The sequence below is a fragment of the Mirounga leonina genome, unplaced genomic scaffold (genome assembly GCF_011800145.1).
Source record: "Mirounga leonina isolate KUSES-001 unplaced genomic scaffold, KU_Mleo_1.0 Mir_82, whole genome shotgun sequence".
Taxonomy (NCBI): Eukaryota; Metazoa; Chordata; class Mammalia; order Carnivora; family Phocidae; genus Mirounga; species Mirounga leonina.
Genome location: NW_023270825.1, coordinates 2,934,967 through 2,951,302, shown reverse-complemented (window position 1 = coordinate 2,951,302; position 16,336 = coordinate 2,934,967). Strand labels below are relative to the sequence as shown.

At 55.9% G+C, this 16,336-nt stretch overlaps 1 protein-coding gene across 3 annotated transcripts in view; it reads left to right on the top strand.

The window, feature by feature from the left end:
* The window catches only part of TECPR2 (tectonin beta-propeller repeat containing 2), a 106,828-nt gene extending 90,729 nt beyond the window's left edge, over window positions 1-16,099 (top strand). For all 3 annotated transcript variants that reach the window (XM_034992620.1, XM_034992622.1, XM_034992621.1), the window contains 3 exons: window positions 13,301-13,442; window positions 13,874-14,023; window positions 14,335-16,099. In XM_034992620.1, the coding sequence (XP_034848511.1) occupies window positions 13,301-13,442; window positions 13,874-14,023; window positions 14,335-14,486 (444 nt within the window). In that variant the 3' untranslated portion in view covers window positions 14,487-16,099. The remainder of the gene's footprint in view (window positions 1-13,300; window positions 13,443-13,873; window positions 14,024-14,334) is intronic.
* Window positions 16,100-16,336: the final 237 nt, after the last annotated feature.

Sequence of the window (16,336 nt, the reverse complement as noted above, 5' to 3'; positions counted from 1 at the left end):
TCTGAGCGCTCTGTTTAGCGCATCTGTTGCTGTCAGCAGAGGCTGCAACTCGCTGGATTCCAGGTCCTGCTTCAGACCAGATGCGGAGGTGTAGGAAATCGCTGGAACCAGTGCGGGAGTGACGGGGGAGAGGGCGTCGGGCTTTGCCGTCGACTGGCCGGAGGAGAGAAGCAGGGGCAGAATCCCAGGACCGGCCTCTGGTAGCCTCACTCGGCTGGGCCAGCAGTTGTCAAACATTTTTAGCAATGGAGCTCATTCTTCAGATAAAATCTTACACTTCAGCCTGGTGTGTTCAACAAGTCACAGCAGAGCCGCCCCCACGAGACTGCCCAGGATGCCGTTTGCAGCAGCCCCGAGGCGGCTCTCCGAGCCAGGGCGCCACAGGCCTCCAACCAAAGACCTCTTGGTCTCTGGGCAGCGAGGACGGAGGATGCGGCACAGCAGGCGGAACCGGCTGCGTCCCAGCATGAGAGCACGAAAACCCCGAGTCAGGAGCCTGGCAGGCCATCTGACTCACCCTCAGAACAAGGACACAGAGCCCGAGGGGGGGGGGATCCGCCCTGGGTCACATGCTCAGTGGGAAGAAAAGACAGCAGGGTCTACGCCTCGGACCCTCGGACCCCACTCGCTCGGAGAGTCTGCTGGTGCTTTAAATACAGGCGTATTCGTACTGGTGTCTGGTTTTCAAGCTTTCAGTCGGATAGAGCCACCAGCCTCTGGAGTGTGTCGCTGGGCAAGAGCGTAGATGCCTTCTGGTTTGCCCACTTTCCCCTGCGGGCGGCTTCCGCTGGCAGAGGTGTGCACAGCAGGCTGCGGGGACTCTTGGCTACAGTCTTAACGTGGTCACCAGAAACATTTCTCCTGGGACCGTAGTCTTGCCGCAAGGAATCCAGTGGCTGGAGCCCCAGTTCTTGGGGAGTCCACCACCTGAGACCACTGGAGTCAGAGCTAACAAATCCCGTACATAACTCAAAAACAAGCTTGTCTTCATTCCAGGAAACACAGAACCTGTCCCTTTTCTAGTTCACGTTATCTAAGCTGAGAAGCACGTCTTTGCACTTGACAACTAAGATGAAGCCCTTGACCTGAGGACAGGCCCCGGCGGCCCCAGGCAGGCAGGCAGAGGGCTGCATCACAGGAAAACTTCACTCCTTCACTCGAACTGTATGTCTGGTCAGGATCTCATAGTAAGTTCTGCCTGTAGAATTTCCTGATTGATGGGAAAGAGTAATGGTTTATGCTGTGATACTGGCAGCTTGGAATAAATAAAATACAGTCTTACGGCTGATAATTAGTAATGAGTGTTTATCGTTTGAGAACGCAGGATAGTAGCCTGGTTTTCCCCCGTGAGGTCTTGATCAAGGGAACCTCCGCCGTGAGCAGCCTCTTTGACTTGTCAATATCAGAGCCTGTTGATGGGTGCCATTAAATCACCGGATACTTCCAGAAAGTGGATGTGCTCTCTCCTCATGCCTGCCCTGAATCTCATCTCTGAAAGACACAAAAATAAGCAGGAGCGGGGCACACACTCACAGTCTTTGGAAGGACACCAAAGCTACACATTAATTCTTCAGCATTTCCAAATGATTTTTAAATCTTAAATTCCTGATTTGCTCCATTTTACATTTGTAACCTTCATTCTTTTTTTTTCATTTTTATGAAGTTTTGAATGTGAGTAAGGCAAAATTTGAGGCTGCTTACTTTTTTTTTTGAAACTTTTATTGAGATAATTACAGATTCACATGCATTTGTAAGAAATAATAGAGATCTGAGTACCATTTCCTCAGCCTCCCCAGTGATAACATTTTGCAAAATAGTAGTACATCATGAAAACCAAGGCTTGTCAGGTTTTCCTTTTTTAAAAAAAAAATCTGTGGTAAAGTCCACGTAACATAGAAGTTACCATCAGTGGCTTTGAGCGCATTCATAATGTCGTGCAACCTTCATCACCGTCTGGTTCCAGAACATGTTCATCAGGTTTCAAGGAAACACTGCACGTAGCAGCCACTCCCCAGCCCCCCTTCCCCTGGCCGCTGGCAGCCATGAATCTGCTTTTTCTCTGTATGGATCTTCCTCTTCTGGACATTTCATGTAAAGGGACTGATACGATAGGTGGCCTTTTGCAATGGGCCTCTTTCACGGAGCATCGTGTTTTCAAGGTGTGTTCGTGTTGTTTCCCTATCAGTACTTCCGCTGAATGATATCCCACCCTGTGGACAGACCACGTGTCGTCCATCCACTCAACAGCTGACGGACATTTGGGCTGCTTCCACCTTCTGGCTGTTGTGAAGACTGTTGCTATGAACATTCATGTAGGTGTTGTTTGAACATCTGATCCAGTTCTTTGGGATGTATCTAGGAGGGGGATTTCTGGGTCATATGGTCATTCTGTGTCTAACCTTTTGAGGTTAAACTGCCTGTTTTCACGATGGCTGCAGCACTTTACATTCCTTCCAACAGGTAGGAAGGGTCCCATTTCTCCACATCCTCTCCGCTTATTATTTCCCATTTCCCTTTTTCTAGTCATCCTAGTGGGTATGGAATGGTATTGCATGGTTTTGATTCGTATTATCCCTAATGATTAATGACGTCGATCATCTTTCATGTTCTCGTTAGCCATTTGTATGTCTTTTTTTTTTTTTTTAAGATTTTATTTATTTATCTGAGAGAGAGAATGGGAGACAGAGAGCATGAGAGGGGGAGGGTCAGAGGGAGAAGCAGACTCCCCGCTGAGCAGGGAGCCCGATGCGGGACTCGATCCCGGGACTCCAGAATCATGCCCTGAGCCGAAGGCAGTCACTTAACCAGCTGAGCCACCCAGGCATCCCCATTTGTATGTCTTCTTTAGAGAAATGACTGTTCAAGTCCTTTGCATATTTTTAAATTAGGTTGTTTGTGTTTTTGTTATTGGTTGTAAGAGTTCTTTATTTTGGACACTAGACTCTTATCAGATATTGGCTTGCAAATATTTCCTCCCATTGTGTGGGCTGTCTTTTCACTTTCTTTATGGTGTCCTTTGATGCACAAAAGTTTTTAATCTTGGTGAAGTCCAGTTTATCTTTCCTTTTTTTGTTGCTCATGCCTTTGGTATCATATCTAAGAAACCATTGCCAGATTTAGTGCTCTCATTTATTTTTTATTCATTTCCAGATAATTTTGTATATGGTGTGAGGTAAGGATCCAACCTCATTCTTTCACATGTGTGCAACCCAATTGTGCCTGCACCATTTGTTGAAAAGACTGTTCTTTTCTCACTGAATGATCTTGGCAATCTTACCGATTTTGGCACTCCCTGGACTCTGTGGATTTCTTTTCTGAACTCTCACTCTTGTTCCATTGATTTATAGGTCTGTACTTCAGCCAGTACCACACTGTTTGAGCACTGTAGCTTCATAATAGTTTTGAAATCAGAAGTGTGAGTCTTCCAGATTTTTCTTTTTCAAGATTGACTGCTCGGGGTGCCTTGCAATTCCATATGAATCTTAGGATTCACCTTTCCATTTCTGCTGACCTAACAGCTGGAATTCTGATAGCGATTGCGTTAAAATCTGTAGATTGCTTCGGGTAGTATTGTCTTGCCTACTTCTTGACAGAAGTGCAGAGCCCTGTTCCTCAAAAGGTAACCCACAGAGGGGCGCCTGGGCGGCTCAGTTGGTTGACCATCTGACTCCTGATTTCGGTTCAGGTCATGATCTCAGGGTCGTGAGATGGAGCCCCACGTTGGGCTGCATGCTCAGCGCAGTCTGCTTATCCCTCTCCCTCTGCTCCTCTGCTCACGCTTGCTCAAATAAATAAAATCGTTCTTAAAAGGAGGGGGGTAACTCACACATCACCTGAACAGAATTGCCTGAGATGCTTGTTTAAAAGGTCATTTCTGGGCCCTAGCCCCAAAGGCTGATGCAGAAAGGCTGACCCAAGCCCAGGAATGTGCCATTTGTTTGTTCGTTCATTCGTTCATTCATTCATTCATTCATTCATTCATTCATTCATTCATTCATAAGGTTTTTACTTAAGTTCCAGTTAGTTAACATACAGTGTAATATTAGCTTCAGGTGTACAATATAGTGATTCAACAATTCCCTACATGACCGGGTGCTCATCACAAGTGTGCTCCTTAATCCCCATCCCTGGTTCCCCCCTTCTACCCCCCCCAACCATCCGTTTGTTCTATTGTAGTTAAGAGTCTGTTTCTGGGTGTGTCTCTCTCTCTCTCTTTTTTTTCCCTTGTGCTCATTTGTTTTGTTTCTTAAATTCCACACATGAGTGAAATCATATGGTATTTTTCTTTCTCTGACTGACTTATTTCACTTAGCATAATGCCCTGTAGCTCCTTCCACAAATGACAAGATTTAATTCTTTTTTTATGGCTGAATAATGAGGAATGTGCCATTTTAATAAGTTCCCCACACAAATCCTGGGACTGTTAAGTTTTAAGAACCACTGGACCTGCTCTCACTCACCTTCCCTCTGGAAGGACTTGGATTCAGCAAAAACAAGCTTCCTAGTTTGAAAATGGCCTGTGTGTGATGCGTCATCTTCACAGCCTGCTCCCTGTTCACCCCCATCTCCCATCTCGGCATTTGGCCCTGCTTTTCCACTGGGAGTAAGCTTGTCGGGACTTCTCCAGTCGCCATTTGGGAAACCGTGTGTCTTGGGCCGTGTTTGGGAGCTCTCAGAGTGGTGGCAGAGGGAGAGTGACATTTATGGACTCTTTGCTGCCTTGTCACCCCAGGCGGGCACCTGTCTTTTCCATATGGCCTCCAGCTTAACCCTTTTCTTACACAGGCCAGGGTGCCCTGCCATCCACTGATCCCTCAAGTCATCCGAGAAGCCTTTTGTATGTTGCGTCTTGTTTCTTACCTTCTGCCCTCGGGTACCTCTTCTAACCTCTCCCTCTCTGATCACCTTCAGCCTCAGAGCCCTGGGCCCCAGCGGACCTTCCTGCAATTTACGAGGAGGGGTGCCGCCGCTGCCTTTCCCACTCCTACCACCTGGCCCCAGGTCCCTTGCTCGCTCCTTCCCTGTGCCCTTACTACGCCTGACATGCTCTTCCTGCCCTCCTGGCCTTGGTCTGACGCACATACGTTCTCAGAGCACCTCACTCTCTAGCCTTCCCTGTTGCAGTCTTCTCTTTCTTTGTGGGACTGTTTGGTTAGTAAGTATTTCTCACCAGACTTTAATATCAGGAGTCAAGAAAATTGATCCCTAGCACCGTGCCTGGCACATGGCAGGTGCTCGGGTAAAGCTCTGTTGGATGGGTTGGTGGGATGGTGGTTGATAGGTGCATGGTGGAGGCACGAGGGGTAGGCAGGTATGTGATGATAGGTGATGTTAGGTAGATGGATGGGTAGGTGGCTGAGTGCCCGGCTGAGAGGCTGGCAAGAGCCAATCAGTGAGTTTCCAGAACCTCCTTTGTCTCCACTTTAGCAAACATTCCTTGGGGCCTACTATTTGGTTGTTATTCGGGAAACAAAGGTCACTAAGACACAGTATGTTGTCAGGGCCATGGCCCCAGTGTCCCAGAGACTGGTGGGAGCTCATGGGGCTCGTGGGGCGGGTGCTTGAGGGCTCTTCAGCACTGTCTCCTCCCTTCCTGAGACAAGGCCTCTAAGAAGCCCTCCACTCCTCCAGGTGGGATTGGGCGCAGGCCCTGAGCCCTCCCCTCCTGGAGGCTTCACCGCCCTTTCCCCTGCCTCCCCACCCCTTCCCCTGCCTCCCCACCCCTTCCCCTGCCTCCCCCACCCACTTTGTTCTCAGCTCACTCTTAACCCTTTGCAATCTGGTCCCAAGGCCCCAGGCCACTCCCTGTCCACCCAGGTCTCCAGGAACTGCTAGTGACCTCATTTTGTATTCCTCCCAACCTCTGAATCACACTTGATACCAGTGTCCAGCCCTTCCTGCTTGCCACTTCTTTGTTATTATCTCATCGGTTATAGATGTTTTCATGACTGTGCCCCAGAATGACTGCATCACAAATGCCAAGGCCTGGGCCCTCCTGAGAGCACCTGATGCAAGGCCCAGATCTGTCTTCCAGAGCCCCCCGGGTGACCGGGGGGAGAGCCACTGTTAGAATCACAGCTGTGGTGGCCTGGGGGGAAGGCTCCGTATATTGTGAACTGAGCCAAAAGCAGAACATAAAATGACATAAGCCAGAATTTTTTTTTTAAATAAAGAGCTTTACATAGGAAAAGAACTAAAAATAAATCAAAGTATTAACAATAAGCGTCCTCAAAATCACTTTTTACAATTTATTTTGTTTTTCATGTTTCTCTAACGAGCCTGTGGAAGTGTAGGGCCCAGTGGTTGGGAGTTTGTTTTGTTCACCAGCAGGCTGCTGGGACCCTGAGTCATGCCCACCCTGTCCGGAAGCCTCTGGTGTGCTCGGTTTGACGTGCTCAGGCTCACTTAGCCCCAGACTCTGTGGTGCCGATGGGAAGACGCTGTGAGTCCCTCTCACAGGCACGCAGCCGGTAAACCTGAGGGCCCCACGCTCAGTCAGAAGCTCTCGGGTCCCCTCACAGGATGGCCCAAGGAGGACGCACTCCTATGCTTCCCTCGGTGCTCTTCAAAGAAATAGCCTTAGGGATGGGTGGCGTAGGTAAAGGGGATTAAGAGGCACAGACTTCCATTTATGAGATAAGTCACGGAGATGAAAAGTACAGCACAGGGGATATAGTCGACCACATTGCCGTCACGTTGTTTGGTGACAGGTGGCGACCCCACTTAACCGCCGGAGCCCTGGGGGATGTATGGAGTTGTTGAGTCACTGTGTTGTTCGCCTGAAACTAGTACAGCACTGTGTGGTAATTCTACTTCAATTTAAAAAATTAAAACAGTAGTCCACAAACAAAAGAACAAATCCAAAGGTGACAATTACCAAAAAAAAAAATCTGAGTTCATAAAATAAATCTGGCAAAGGTCCAGGGAAGCGGCTAATGAATTGGGTGACAAGCACCGTTGTCGTGGGTGAGCCACAGGCTAGTGCTCATGGTACGTGAGCGCCGGGGGTCCCTGCTCCCCGGATCCCACACTGTCTCCCACTGGGAATGACCCTGACACTTGTTAGACAGCTCCAGAGAAGGAGGAAGGCATTTGCTTTTAGCTCCAGTGATTTCTGACCCTAGGACGCGTCCAGCCCCGCCCTGGCCGGCCCTCAGGTGCTTGCTCGTGACCGGGAGGCGTACCCAGCCCTGTAGGCAGACCTGCTGTCTCCCCTGCCCACCCTCCCAGCAGCCAACTTTGCAACCATTTGTTTTCTTCTTTTGGAAAGGACATCAGTTTATTGCACTAGAGGCCTCTCCTTGTCTTCATGCTCTGACTCAGCAGCCGCTGTGCTCACGTTTATGTTTATCAACCCGAGTGTGCCAGGGGCTCCCCGCGACTGCTCTGAAGGATCCAGATAAGCAGCAGCCCTGCCCCGGCATGACGTGGCCGACACCTTGCAGGCCTGCCCTGAGGCTGTCCACCACCACCCCTGGGCCGGGCCATCTCTCATCTCGCCTGGATTCTGGAATGGGCCTCCCCGAGGTCTGTCCTCCCAACAGCCAGGCTCATGTCATGTTACTCCTGTTTTCAGAACCATCTAGTGGCTTCTCACCTCACTCAGCATGAAGTCCACTTCCTCCCTAAGCCCGTGGCCTTCACACCGTCTGACCTCTCCCCACTCTGTCTCAGGTCACTGGGCTCCAGCCACCCGGCCTCCTTTCCGCTCCCAAAACTGCACCTATCTGTGGGCTCTGCACTCGCTGGGCCTGCCCAGCATGCCTTCCCGGGGTGGCCAGGTCAGGGAACCCCCCCGGCCCCCCCTCCTACTGCCCCAAGGCTCTCCTAGCACCCCTCCATTACTGCATCGGTGTGTTCTGCCTCGCCCAGCCCGCCCAATAGAATAGAACCTCCTGGGGGCAGGTGTGTGGTTGGTTTGCATTTGAGGTTTCCCCAGTGCCTAGCACTGGTGCACTGAAGGTGCTCATTGTCCAGCAAGTGATTGCGTGACCCCCGATGGAGGTGCTCAGGAGGCAGCTGGTCCGAGAGCTCAGGCAGCATGAGCACCTCTGTGGGGGTGGTTGGTGTTCCGCGGGACCCAGTCTGGAGAATGCTGCGAGATGCTCTGCTTCATAAGGATGTCCTGCTCTTCGTCTTCTAATGCACAGTTACTGGCATTCCTGGGTGCTTTTATTCGGACCACCTGTGCTCCTCTGTCCTTGGAGACCTGGTCTATGTCCCGCCCTCTCCCCATGGCCTCCCCTGGGCTGTCCTGTGGGCAGGCCTCCCGCTGCTGGGGAGGGCTGTTACCTGTTTCAGAGGCAGCCTCCGTGCTGCCTGCTCCGTTGGAGTGAGGTTCACGTCCCGTGTCGGGATGTGGAGAGCAAGGAGGGCAGTAACTGGGTGCACACTCGGGCTCGTGTTTAGCTTTCAGAGCTGGGTGCGATTACACGGCTGTGCTCAGATTGTGAAAACCCACCAAGCTATACGCTTAGGATTTGTGTGCTTTTTTGGATGCATGTGATCCTTTGGTAAAAAGTTGCCCTTTTATTGGATGAGAGCAAGCAAAGAGCTCGGCTTGCCCGACGCTTCAGCGAGAAGCAGGGAGCAGCGTGTGCATCCTGCCCGCGCTCCTCAGCAGCCCCAGAAGGGAAGAGACATGGCCTCCGACCTCAGGCAGGTGTACCTCACCGGGCCAGGCCAGAGCTTTGTGGGCAGGCACTTCAGTGGGGTGGTGTGAGGCTCAGGGCTTGCCAAGTGAAGGAGGGCGTGCAGGGGGAGAGCGTGCGGGAAGGGAATGGTGGCGAGACACAGAGGAGGTGAGGTACGGACTCGGCCTAGCCTGGGCCGCGAGAGGAAGTCCCACTGCGTCCTGTGGGCCTGGGGCCCTGGGAAGGCTGCGACAAGGTGGCTGCAGGACAAAGAGCTGTTGGCAGCCAGGATGGGGCGTAGGGGGAGTGGAGTAGGGGGAGCCTGAGGACGGGGAGGGGAGAGAAGTTGCCTAGCCTGGCATTCGGGCAGCCTGTCTTCATCCTCACCCTCCCTCCGCCTGCCTCTTTCTCGGGGGTTTCTCCACCCGCCCTCTCTTGCTGTCTCCCCGTCATGTCACCCCCCTTCTTTCTTCCCTGTCCCTGGCCCGTCACCACTTTCTGTGTCTTCCCACTGTTCTGCTTGTCCACAGCACACTGCCCCAAAAGCTAATGGCTTCAAACAGTAGTTTATTATCGTTACCCCTCGGCTGCCCCTCGGATGCAGGCAGCGTGTGCATGGACAGCCCCTCTGTGCGCCTGGGGCCTGGGTCCGAGCGGGCCCACGCGTGCCTCCCTCCACCTCCACGTGGCCTCTGCATGGCCGACATCTCTCACTGCTGGGCTCTGATGGGAACCCGGAGACCAGGTTCGGCCCTACCATCGAGTTGCTTCTGCCATGTTTTGTTGGTCAAAAAAGTCACGGACCAGATTCCAGGGGAGGGGACAGACTCGTGTTTCAGTGGGGCCACAATGGGGATGTTGGTGGGGCTGCCTCTCCAGATGCCACAAGGACACAGTCCTGTTCCCTCTGCTTGGCCCCTGCCTCTCCCTCCCCGCCCTGGAGCCCCTTCATCCTCCACAGAATGGGGCGGGGGGCGGGGGGGCCCTAGAGCAATACATCCCAAAGGGAACCCCAGGTCGTGGGATGGAATAGGTGTAAAACGTAAGAAAGCACGTTCCGTGGCCAAACGGGTGGATTAAACAAAGCTGACTAAACAGGTGTCCGTACTGCCCAGAGGGGAGGGGGTAAGCAGAAATGCCCAGATGCACTGGATTCTGGTACATCTCGCACCCCTCGGAGCAGGGCAGGCGCTCTGTGGCTTTGTGTGTGGTCCCTGGGGATCCAGCCCCCTCTGCTCACAGCCCTGCGGGCCCCCACCTGGCTGCCGAGCGGACAGGGGAAACTCAGCTGGGGATCTGCGGCTTGGTGCTGGGAAGTGACTCGGGGTTTTATACGCTACTCTGATTTTATGTTGGTGGCTGTTGTCTGGGGGTGTGCCAAGCCTCAGCGACATCTTAGCAGCCTGGTCTTCTGCAGGGACTGGTTTGGTGGCATGGTCACTAAAGCTTGTAGAATAAATTGCACAGCCCCTCCCCCCACGCACTGGCTCCCCACTGAGCCTAGTCCCACAGCTGCCATGCGTCCCTCAGACCGCCTCCTCTCTGGCCATCCGCTGTCCCAGGGCTGCCTCCCCCGTCACAGTGCTCCTTTTATTTCTTGACAGCACCTGTCCTCATCGGAAAGTAGCCTTCAAAAGCCTTATGATCCTTGCCTAGCCAATCCCGGGAGTCCCCTGCACAGTCAGCCTAGTCTGCCCTGCTCCCCGAGACTCCCCGGGCCCGGGGTCTGCAGGCCTGATGAGCTGAGCCAGGGTTCCCTCGTGTGCGGCCGAGGAGGGAGCCGTTTGCTGGTAGGACTCTTAGGACGGGCGCCTGTTTTCTCTCGAAACGCTGCGGACGGACGGGTGGCCCCTGCTGCCAGGCTGGAGCGTGTGGCTGCTCGTGTGCATGTGAGCTCCATGTAAGGGAGAAATTTGGAGTGGCCGGACTCGGGCCCAGGGCGGGAGGGGAGACAGGAAGCTCCAGGTCTCTGGAAGCAAGCCAGCAGCAGCTTCAGGTCTCCCCAGCTCCGAAAGCACTGGACGTTATTTTGAGGGCAGGGCTCCCAGTGGAGGGTGAGGACGCAGCGCTAGTAACCACACTCGAGACGGTGGCTGCCCTCCTCCCCCTTCGCCGTCCTCTGTGTCCCCTGGCCTCGCGGCAGCTGAGAGCCACTATTTGACTCAGGAGCTGAGCCGCTGGGCACCCGGTGCCCCCCGCCCGAGGCTGGCTCATCCCTTCGTGAATCGAGCAGGTGGGAAGCCCCTGCCCAAAGCTGCTAGTGATGAGAAGGACGGCAGGGCGGTGAGAGGGGTGGAGGCTGAGCCCCCAATCCCTTCACGGGGCGGAGGGAGCAAGGTGAGCCCCTCTGCCCACGTGCCCTGAGAGGGTCTGGTGGCTGCTGGCAGGTGTGTGATGGCTGCATGACAGCAGGGAGCCCCCGTGCAGATGCGTCTTGGGCACGAGGCATGTAGAGTGACCGCGCTCACCACAGCCAGGAGCACAGAGCTGCACGTCAGTGCCGAGCGTCCACGGGGCGACTGCTTTGGGTCCCGTTGAGGCAGCCCCGGAAGGCAGGGCCTAAGACCGGGGCTGTAGCAGGGACCACCAAGAGGCCTGGGGAAAACGGGCAGCGTCGGTCGGTAGGGGGAGGACAGCCAGACCCCAGGCTTGGTGCTCACCAGCACCGCCGGTGACCAGAGGCTGGGACCAAACAGATGGCTCTGTCCTCACGGGCAGAGAAGCGTCCGGCTAAGGGGTGGGCGGCCCTGGACGAACCAGAGCAGGCCAGTGGGTGGCAAACAGGACACTGAAGGGGCTTCCTCTTGTCCTATGAGAAGGGGACGAGGGACCAGGAGGTGTGGAACATGGACGCAGGCTGACCAGGGAGGAGGGCAGGGCAGCCGGCATTGTGCCCACTCAGGGAAGGGAAGCCAACCCAGCAGGGGACATCACTGCCCAAGGGAACATACTGGAGGGCAGCTTGAGCCAAGAGGCGTCCTCCTGTTGGGTGTCAGGACCCGGGGGGTTGGCTGGGGCCAGGCCAGGTCGGTGGCTCCAGATGGGCCGTTCACAAGCATGCGGGGGCTTACAGAAGAGACAGCAGGAGTTAAATGATGCCCTTGTTCTCAGCTGACATTGGTCATGAGGTCACTGAGGGCCAGGCCTGTGCCTGGTGGCAGGGTCACTGGCTTTCTGGCCCGCCAGTCCCTACTTCCTGCTGCGCACACAGAGGCTCTGTCACGGTCAGCCTTGCCCTTGTCCTGTCCTGTCTGAATGAAAAGCAGAGCAGAAGCGAGGGCTCAAGTGCGTGGGGAGGCCCACCGCCCCAACACCACCTTGTCCCTCCCCAGGCCACCCGCCCCCTTGATGGAGCTCCTGGGGGCCGTCACATGCCTCCTCCCCCTGCACCTCTGTCACAGTCCCCCGACAGCAATAGTGTATGTCAGTGGATTTTATTTCTATAGTTTTTTAAAACATTAACTTATTTTAGAGAGAGAGAAAGGGAGCACGCAGGGGGTGGGGGGAGCAGAGGGAGAGGGAGAGAGAGTCCTAAGCAGACTCTGCGCTGAGCACGGAGCTCAACGCGGGGCTCGATCTCACGACACCGAGATCACGACCTGAGCCGGAATCACGAGTCAGATGCTTAAGTAACTGCACCACCCAGGTGTCCCATTTCTGTGATTTTTAATTTTTTTAAAGATTTTATTTATCGGGGCGCCTGGGTGGCTCGGTCGTTAAGCGTCTGCGTTCGGCTCAGGTCCTGATCCCAGGACACTGAAGGGACCAGGAGATGTGGAACATCAGGCTCCCTGCTCCACGGGAAGCCTGCTTCTCCCTCTCCCACTCCCCCTGCGTGTGTTCCTACTCTCGCTATCTCTGTCAAATAAATAAATAAAATCTTTAAAAAAAAAAAAAAAGATTAAAGATTTTATTTATCTATTTGAGAGAGACAGTGAGAGAGCAGATGACACGGGGGAGGATCGGAGGGAGAAGCAGGCTCCCCGCTGAGCAGGGAGCCTGATGCAGGGCTCGATCCCAGGACCCTGGGATCATGACCTGAGCCGAAGGCAGACGCTTAACCGACTGAGCCACCCAGGCGCCCTCTATGATTTGTTAAATTAAACTTTTTATCTTGAAAAAACTTCAGGCCAACAGAAACCCTGCAGGTATATTTCAGTAAAGGCCCATAGACGGTTCGTCCACACTCACCACTGGTAACACTGTGCCATGTTTGCTCTCTCTGAGCGTGGAGCCGTGAGCATGTGGCTGTGTGCTTGCTCCCGTGGGGACCTCAGAGGCCCGGGTCCTGCAGCACGTGTTTCCCCAGAGCCGGCCTTCCCTTTCCCGGCCTCACCTGTCGTCAGGCAGAGACGTGGACAGTGGCCACACCGTGCTCTTCTGTTGCTGCCCTTTGCTGCCACCTGCCTGTCCCAGTCCGGGACCCCTGCCCTCTGGCCCTCAGGACATGCTGCTGCGGACCAGCTGGGTGTGCTTGTGTGGTGGGCAGCCCCCCCGTCTGGGTCTGCCTGCCATGGCAGGGATGGCGTCCCACCCTGTGAGGTCCACTCTGCCTCCCCGTGCGCCTCCTGTCCTGTGTCAGGCTCCAGGCCTTCTGTCCTTGCTCTCTCCAAAAATAACGTGCCCCACCACCTCCTTCCCTGAGGAAAGTCTCTTCCGGCTTGCAGCCCGCGGGGGTCACGTTGGTCAGCGTCCACTCCAGTCCCAACGACCAGATGCTGTGGGCACTCGACAGCAGGTGGAACGTGCACGTCCGGGCTGGCATCACCGAAGAGATGCCGGTGGGCATCGCCTGGGAGCACGTGCCAGGTAGGATGCCAGCGCATCGTGGCTGTCCCCGGACACAGGCACCCACTCTGTCCAGCAGCCTGTGCACACACGGCAGGCCCGGCTTTGCCCTCGGGGCTTTGTTTCCTTTCTGCTGTCCTGCTGAGGCAGGCAAGAGCAAGGGGCTAACTGAATACCCTGTCTGAGGGACCGCTTTGCCCAACTGCTGCCAGCCCCATTCCCTCAGAGTGCCTGTGGGAGGATTGCTTCCAGACTGCCTGGACCGTGGGGTCCTGTGGCCTTGGGCTCTCGCGGCTTTGCTGGCTCGGCCAGGGGGCACCCTTTCCCTGGGCCACCGCGGGGCCACCCTTGGTCGACAAGACCCAGTGATGGGAGGGAGCAGACTCGGGGAGGGTGGTCTGTCCCATCCCAGCCGGGGGCTCAGGACAGACGGACACCGTGTTGGCGTGCAGGCTTGCAGGCCTGCCAGCTCGCACTGAGCACCAGGACCGTGTGGGCCCGCTGCCCCAATGGTGATCTTGCCCGACGGTACGGCATCACCGACAAGAACCCCGCGGGAGACTACTGGAAGAAAATTCCTGGCAATGTGACATGTTTCACAGGCAAGTGCTGGGCTCCGCAGGGCTCGGGGCTGCGCGGCTCTCCTCGGGTTCGGGGCTCGCTCTCCCGAGAGCCGAGGGTCACACCTGAGGGAGGGCACCCAGCACCCTGCTGGCCAGAGTGGCCCGGGAGGACAGGGCGCGGGGCCACCCACTTTAGAGCTGAGGAGATTGAGGCCCAGGTTGGGGGTGGCATGTCCAGGGCCCACAGCTAGAAAGTGTCACGTTGGGATGTGGAGCCGGCCCGACTCCCCCTGCGCCTGCCGCCCAGGCGGGGTGACTCACGAGCGTGCGGCTGCCTCTCGTCCCTGCAGTGACCTCGTCAGATGAGCTGTGGGCAGTGGGCCCCCCCGGCTACCTCCTCCAGCGGCTGACGAGGACGTTCAGCCACTCGCATGGTGCCCCGAGCAGCCACGCCACCACCCCCCACCCCGAGGACCTGGAGGACGAGTGGGAGGTCATCTGAAGGAGCCTCGGGCAGGGCCGCTCAGGAGGGAGGAGGCCGAGACGGGTGGCGGACACGGTGGTTTCGGAGTCGCTCGCTCTCGGCCACGCCTCATCAGCTCTTGCCCAGACATGTCGGGCCGGCTTGGACAGCCCACACTTGCTTTCATCCATGTTTGTTTCCGTCTTGTTCCAGACCCACAGCCTCGGCCGAGCGACCTGGAGCTGTGGCGGAGCGGCAGTGCCTCTGAGCTCTTGCCAGGGCCGCCTCTGAGTGCGGCAGCGCCGGCCTCCACCCCGGCCTCTCCAGGCCCGCAGAGGGGACGAGCCGGGGAGCCGGAGGTCAGCGCGCTCCCACCCATGAGGGGGTCCGCGCCGGCTTCGCGGTCACCACAGGGACCCAAGTTCTAGCACATTCCATGCTGGCCACCCCGGCGGGGAAACCAAGGCTGCGTCTGCGAGGTGGGGTGCTGGTCGCTGCCAGGATGCAAAACACACACACACACCCGGGCGCGCACACACCACCCACGCCCTCCGGGCCCACTGAGGGCACGGCATGCTCGCCTCCTGGAGGCCACACGTTACCCAAAACAGTAAAGGCATAGAAAAGGTGCACGTGTTTCCAAGGCAGCTGTGGCCCCGGGAGGTGTGGCCGGACGTGGGGGAGCTCAGCCACGGGAGCTCACTGAGCACGGTCTTTGGGGTGATGTCTAGTGCTGCTGGTGGACCTCATAACGGCCAGAAGCGTCCTCGCAGGATGAGTCTACTAATTATTGCCTTTTTTGTTTGTTGTATTACAAACCTGCATAAGATACCTCATTTGAAATCAACTCTTACAAATTTAGAGGAGAAATGTATTTTCTGAAACCAGTGGAAGGCCTTTGGTTCCTTCGCGTGGTTTGCCCTGAGCCTGCATTGTCCTCAGCTGCAGCCTTGCTGTGCGTGGGCTCCCCCCGCGGGGCCGTCGTGGGACCTGCCGGCTGGCTCCGAGCGGCCGCTGGCCCCGTGGGCGGGCCTGGGTGGGCACCCCCGCGAGGTTCGACCTGTGCCCGCTGTGGCCACGCCAGACGTCAGTCCTGGGGGTCCTCGCTGGGCCTCTGGGCCGTAGGCTCGGCAGCCCCGAGCCCAGCGCCCCTCCGTCCCGGAGGCAGCTCCCAAGCGGGACCCCAGCCTCGCTGCTTTCGTTAGGCTGCCTTTGGCCCAGGGCCCCATTACTCGCTGTTTTCCACTAAGTAAATGTGTCCGGGAGCCCCCAGGCCACAGGTGAAGAGCGATAAAATGTGTTCTCTGATGGGACCCAGCCAGCCGCGAAGATGGAGGCGTTCCAGGTCTAAATGAGGAAAAGAAGATGAAATCCTAGATCCTGCTTCACACTCCACTTGTGTAGAATCCTTGTTTTACAAGTTTGGTGACGGCAGAGGCCAGCCAAGGCCGGCTGCGGCCCCTCCTCTGTATGTCGTGCCTTGCCCGGCCCCCCTCACACGGCACAGCTCTCCTCAACCCACGGGACTTTAGTGCAATTAAACCCAAGTCTAGTTTGATACTTTTAAACTACTTTTAGCTTCAGTGCTTTGTACGGTTTTTCTTTCTGGTTTTAATTTTTAGTTGTGCTTTGAGACAGTGCAATAAACTAGACTTTTTCCAAACCTGGTCGAGTCTGGTGTTTGGGCTGTGAGAAGGGGCCCCGGCGGGCACTCACGAGGGTGGCGTGCCCACCTGTGCTGGAAGAATCTGCCGCTGGCGCTGGCCAACCCAGCCCCGCTGACAGGACAGTGTGGTGGACATGATGTTTAAATGTGCACCAGCGTCCCCAGGGCGGCTGTCCCGAGGGAACGGTCCCTCCAGAGGTGGACGTGCCCCCAGTAGCCGCTG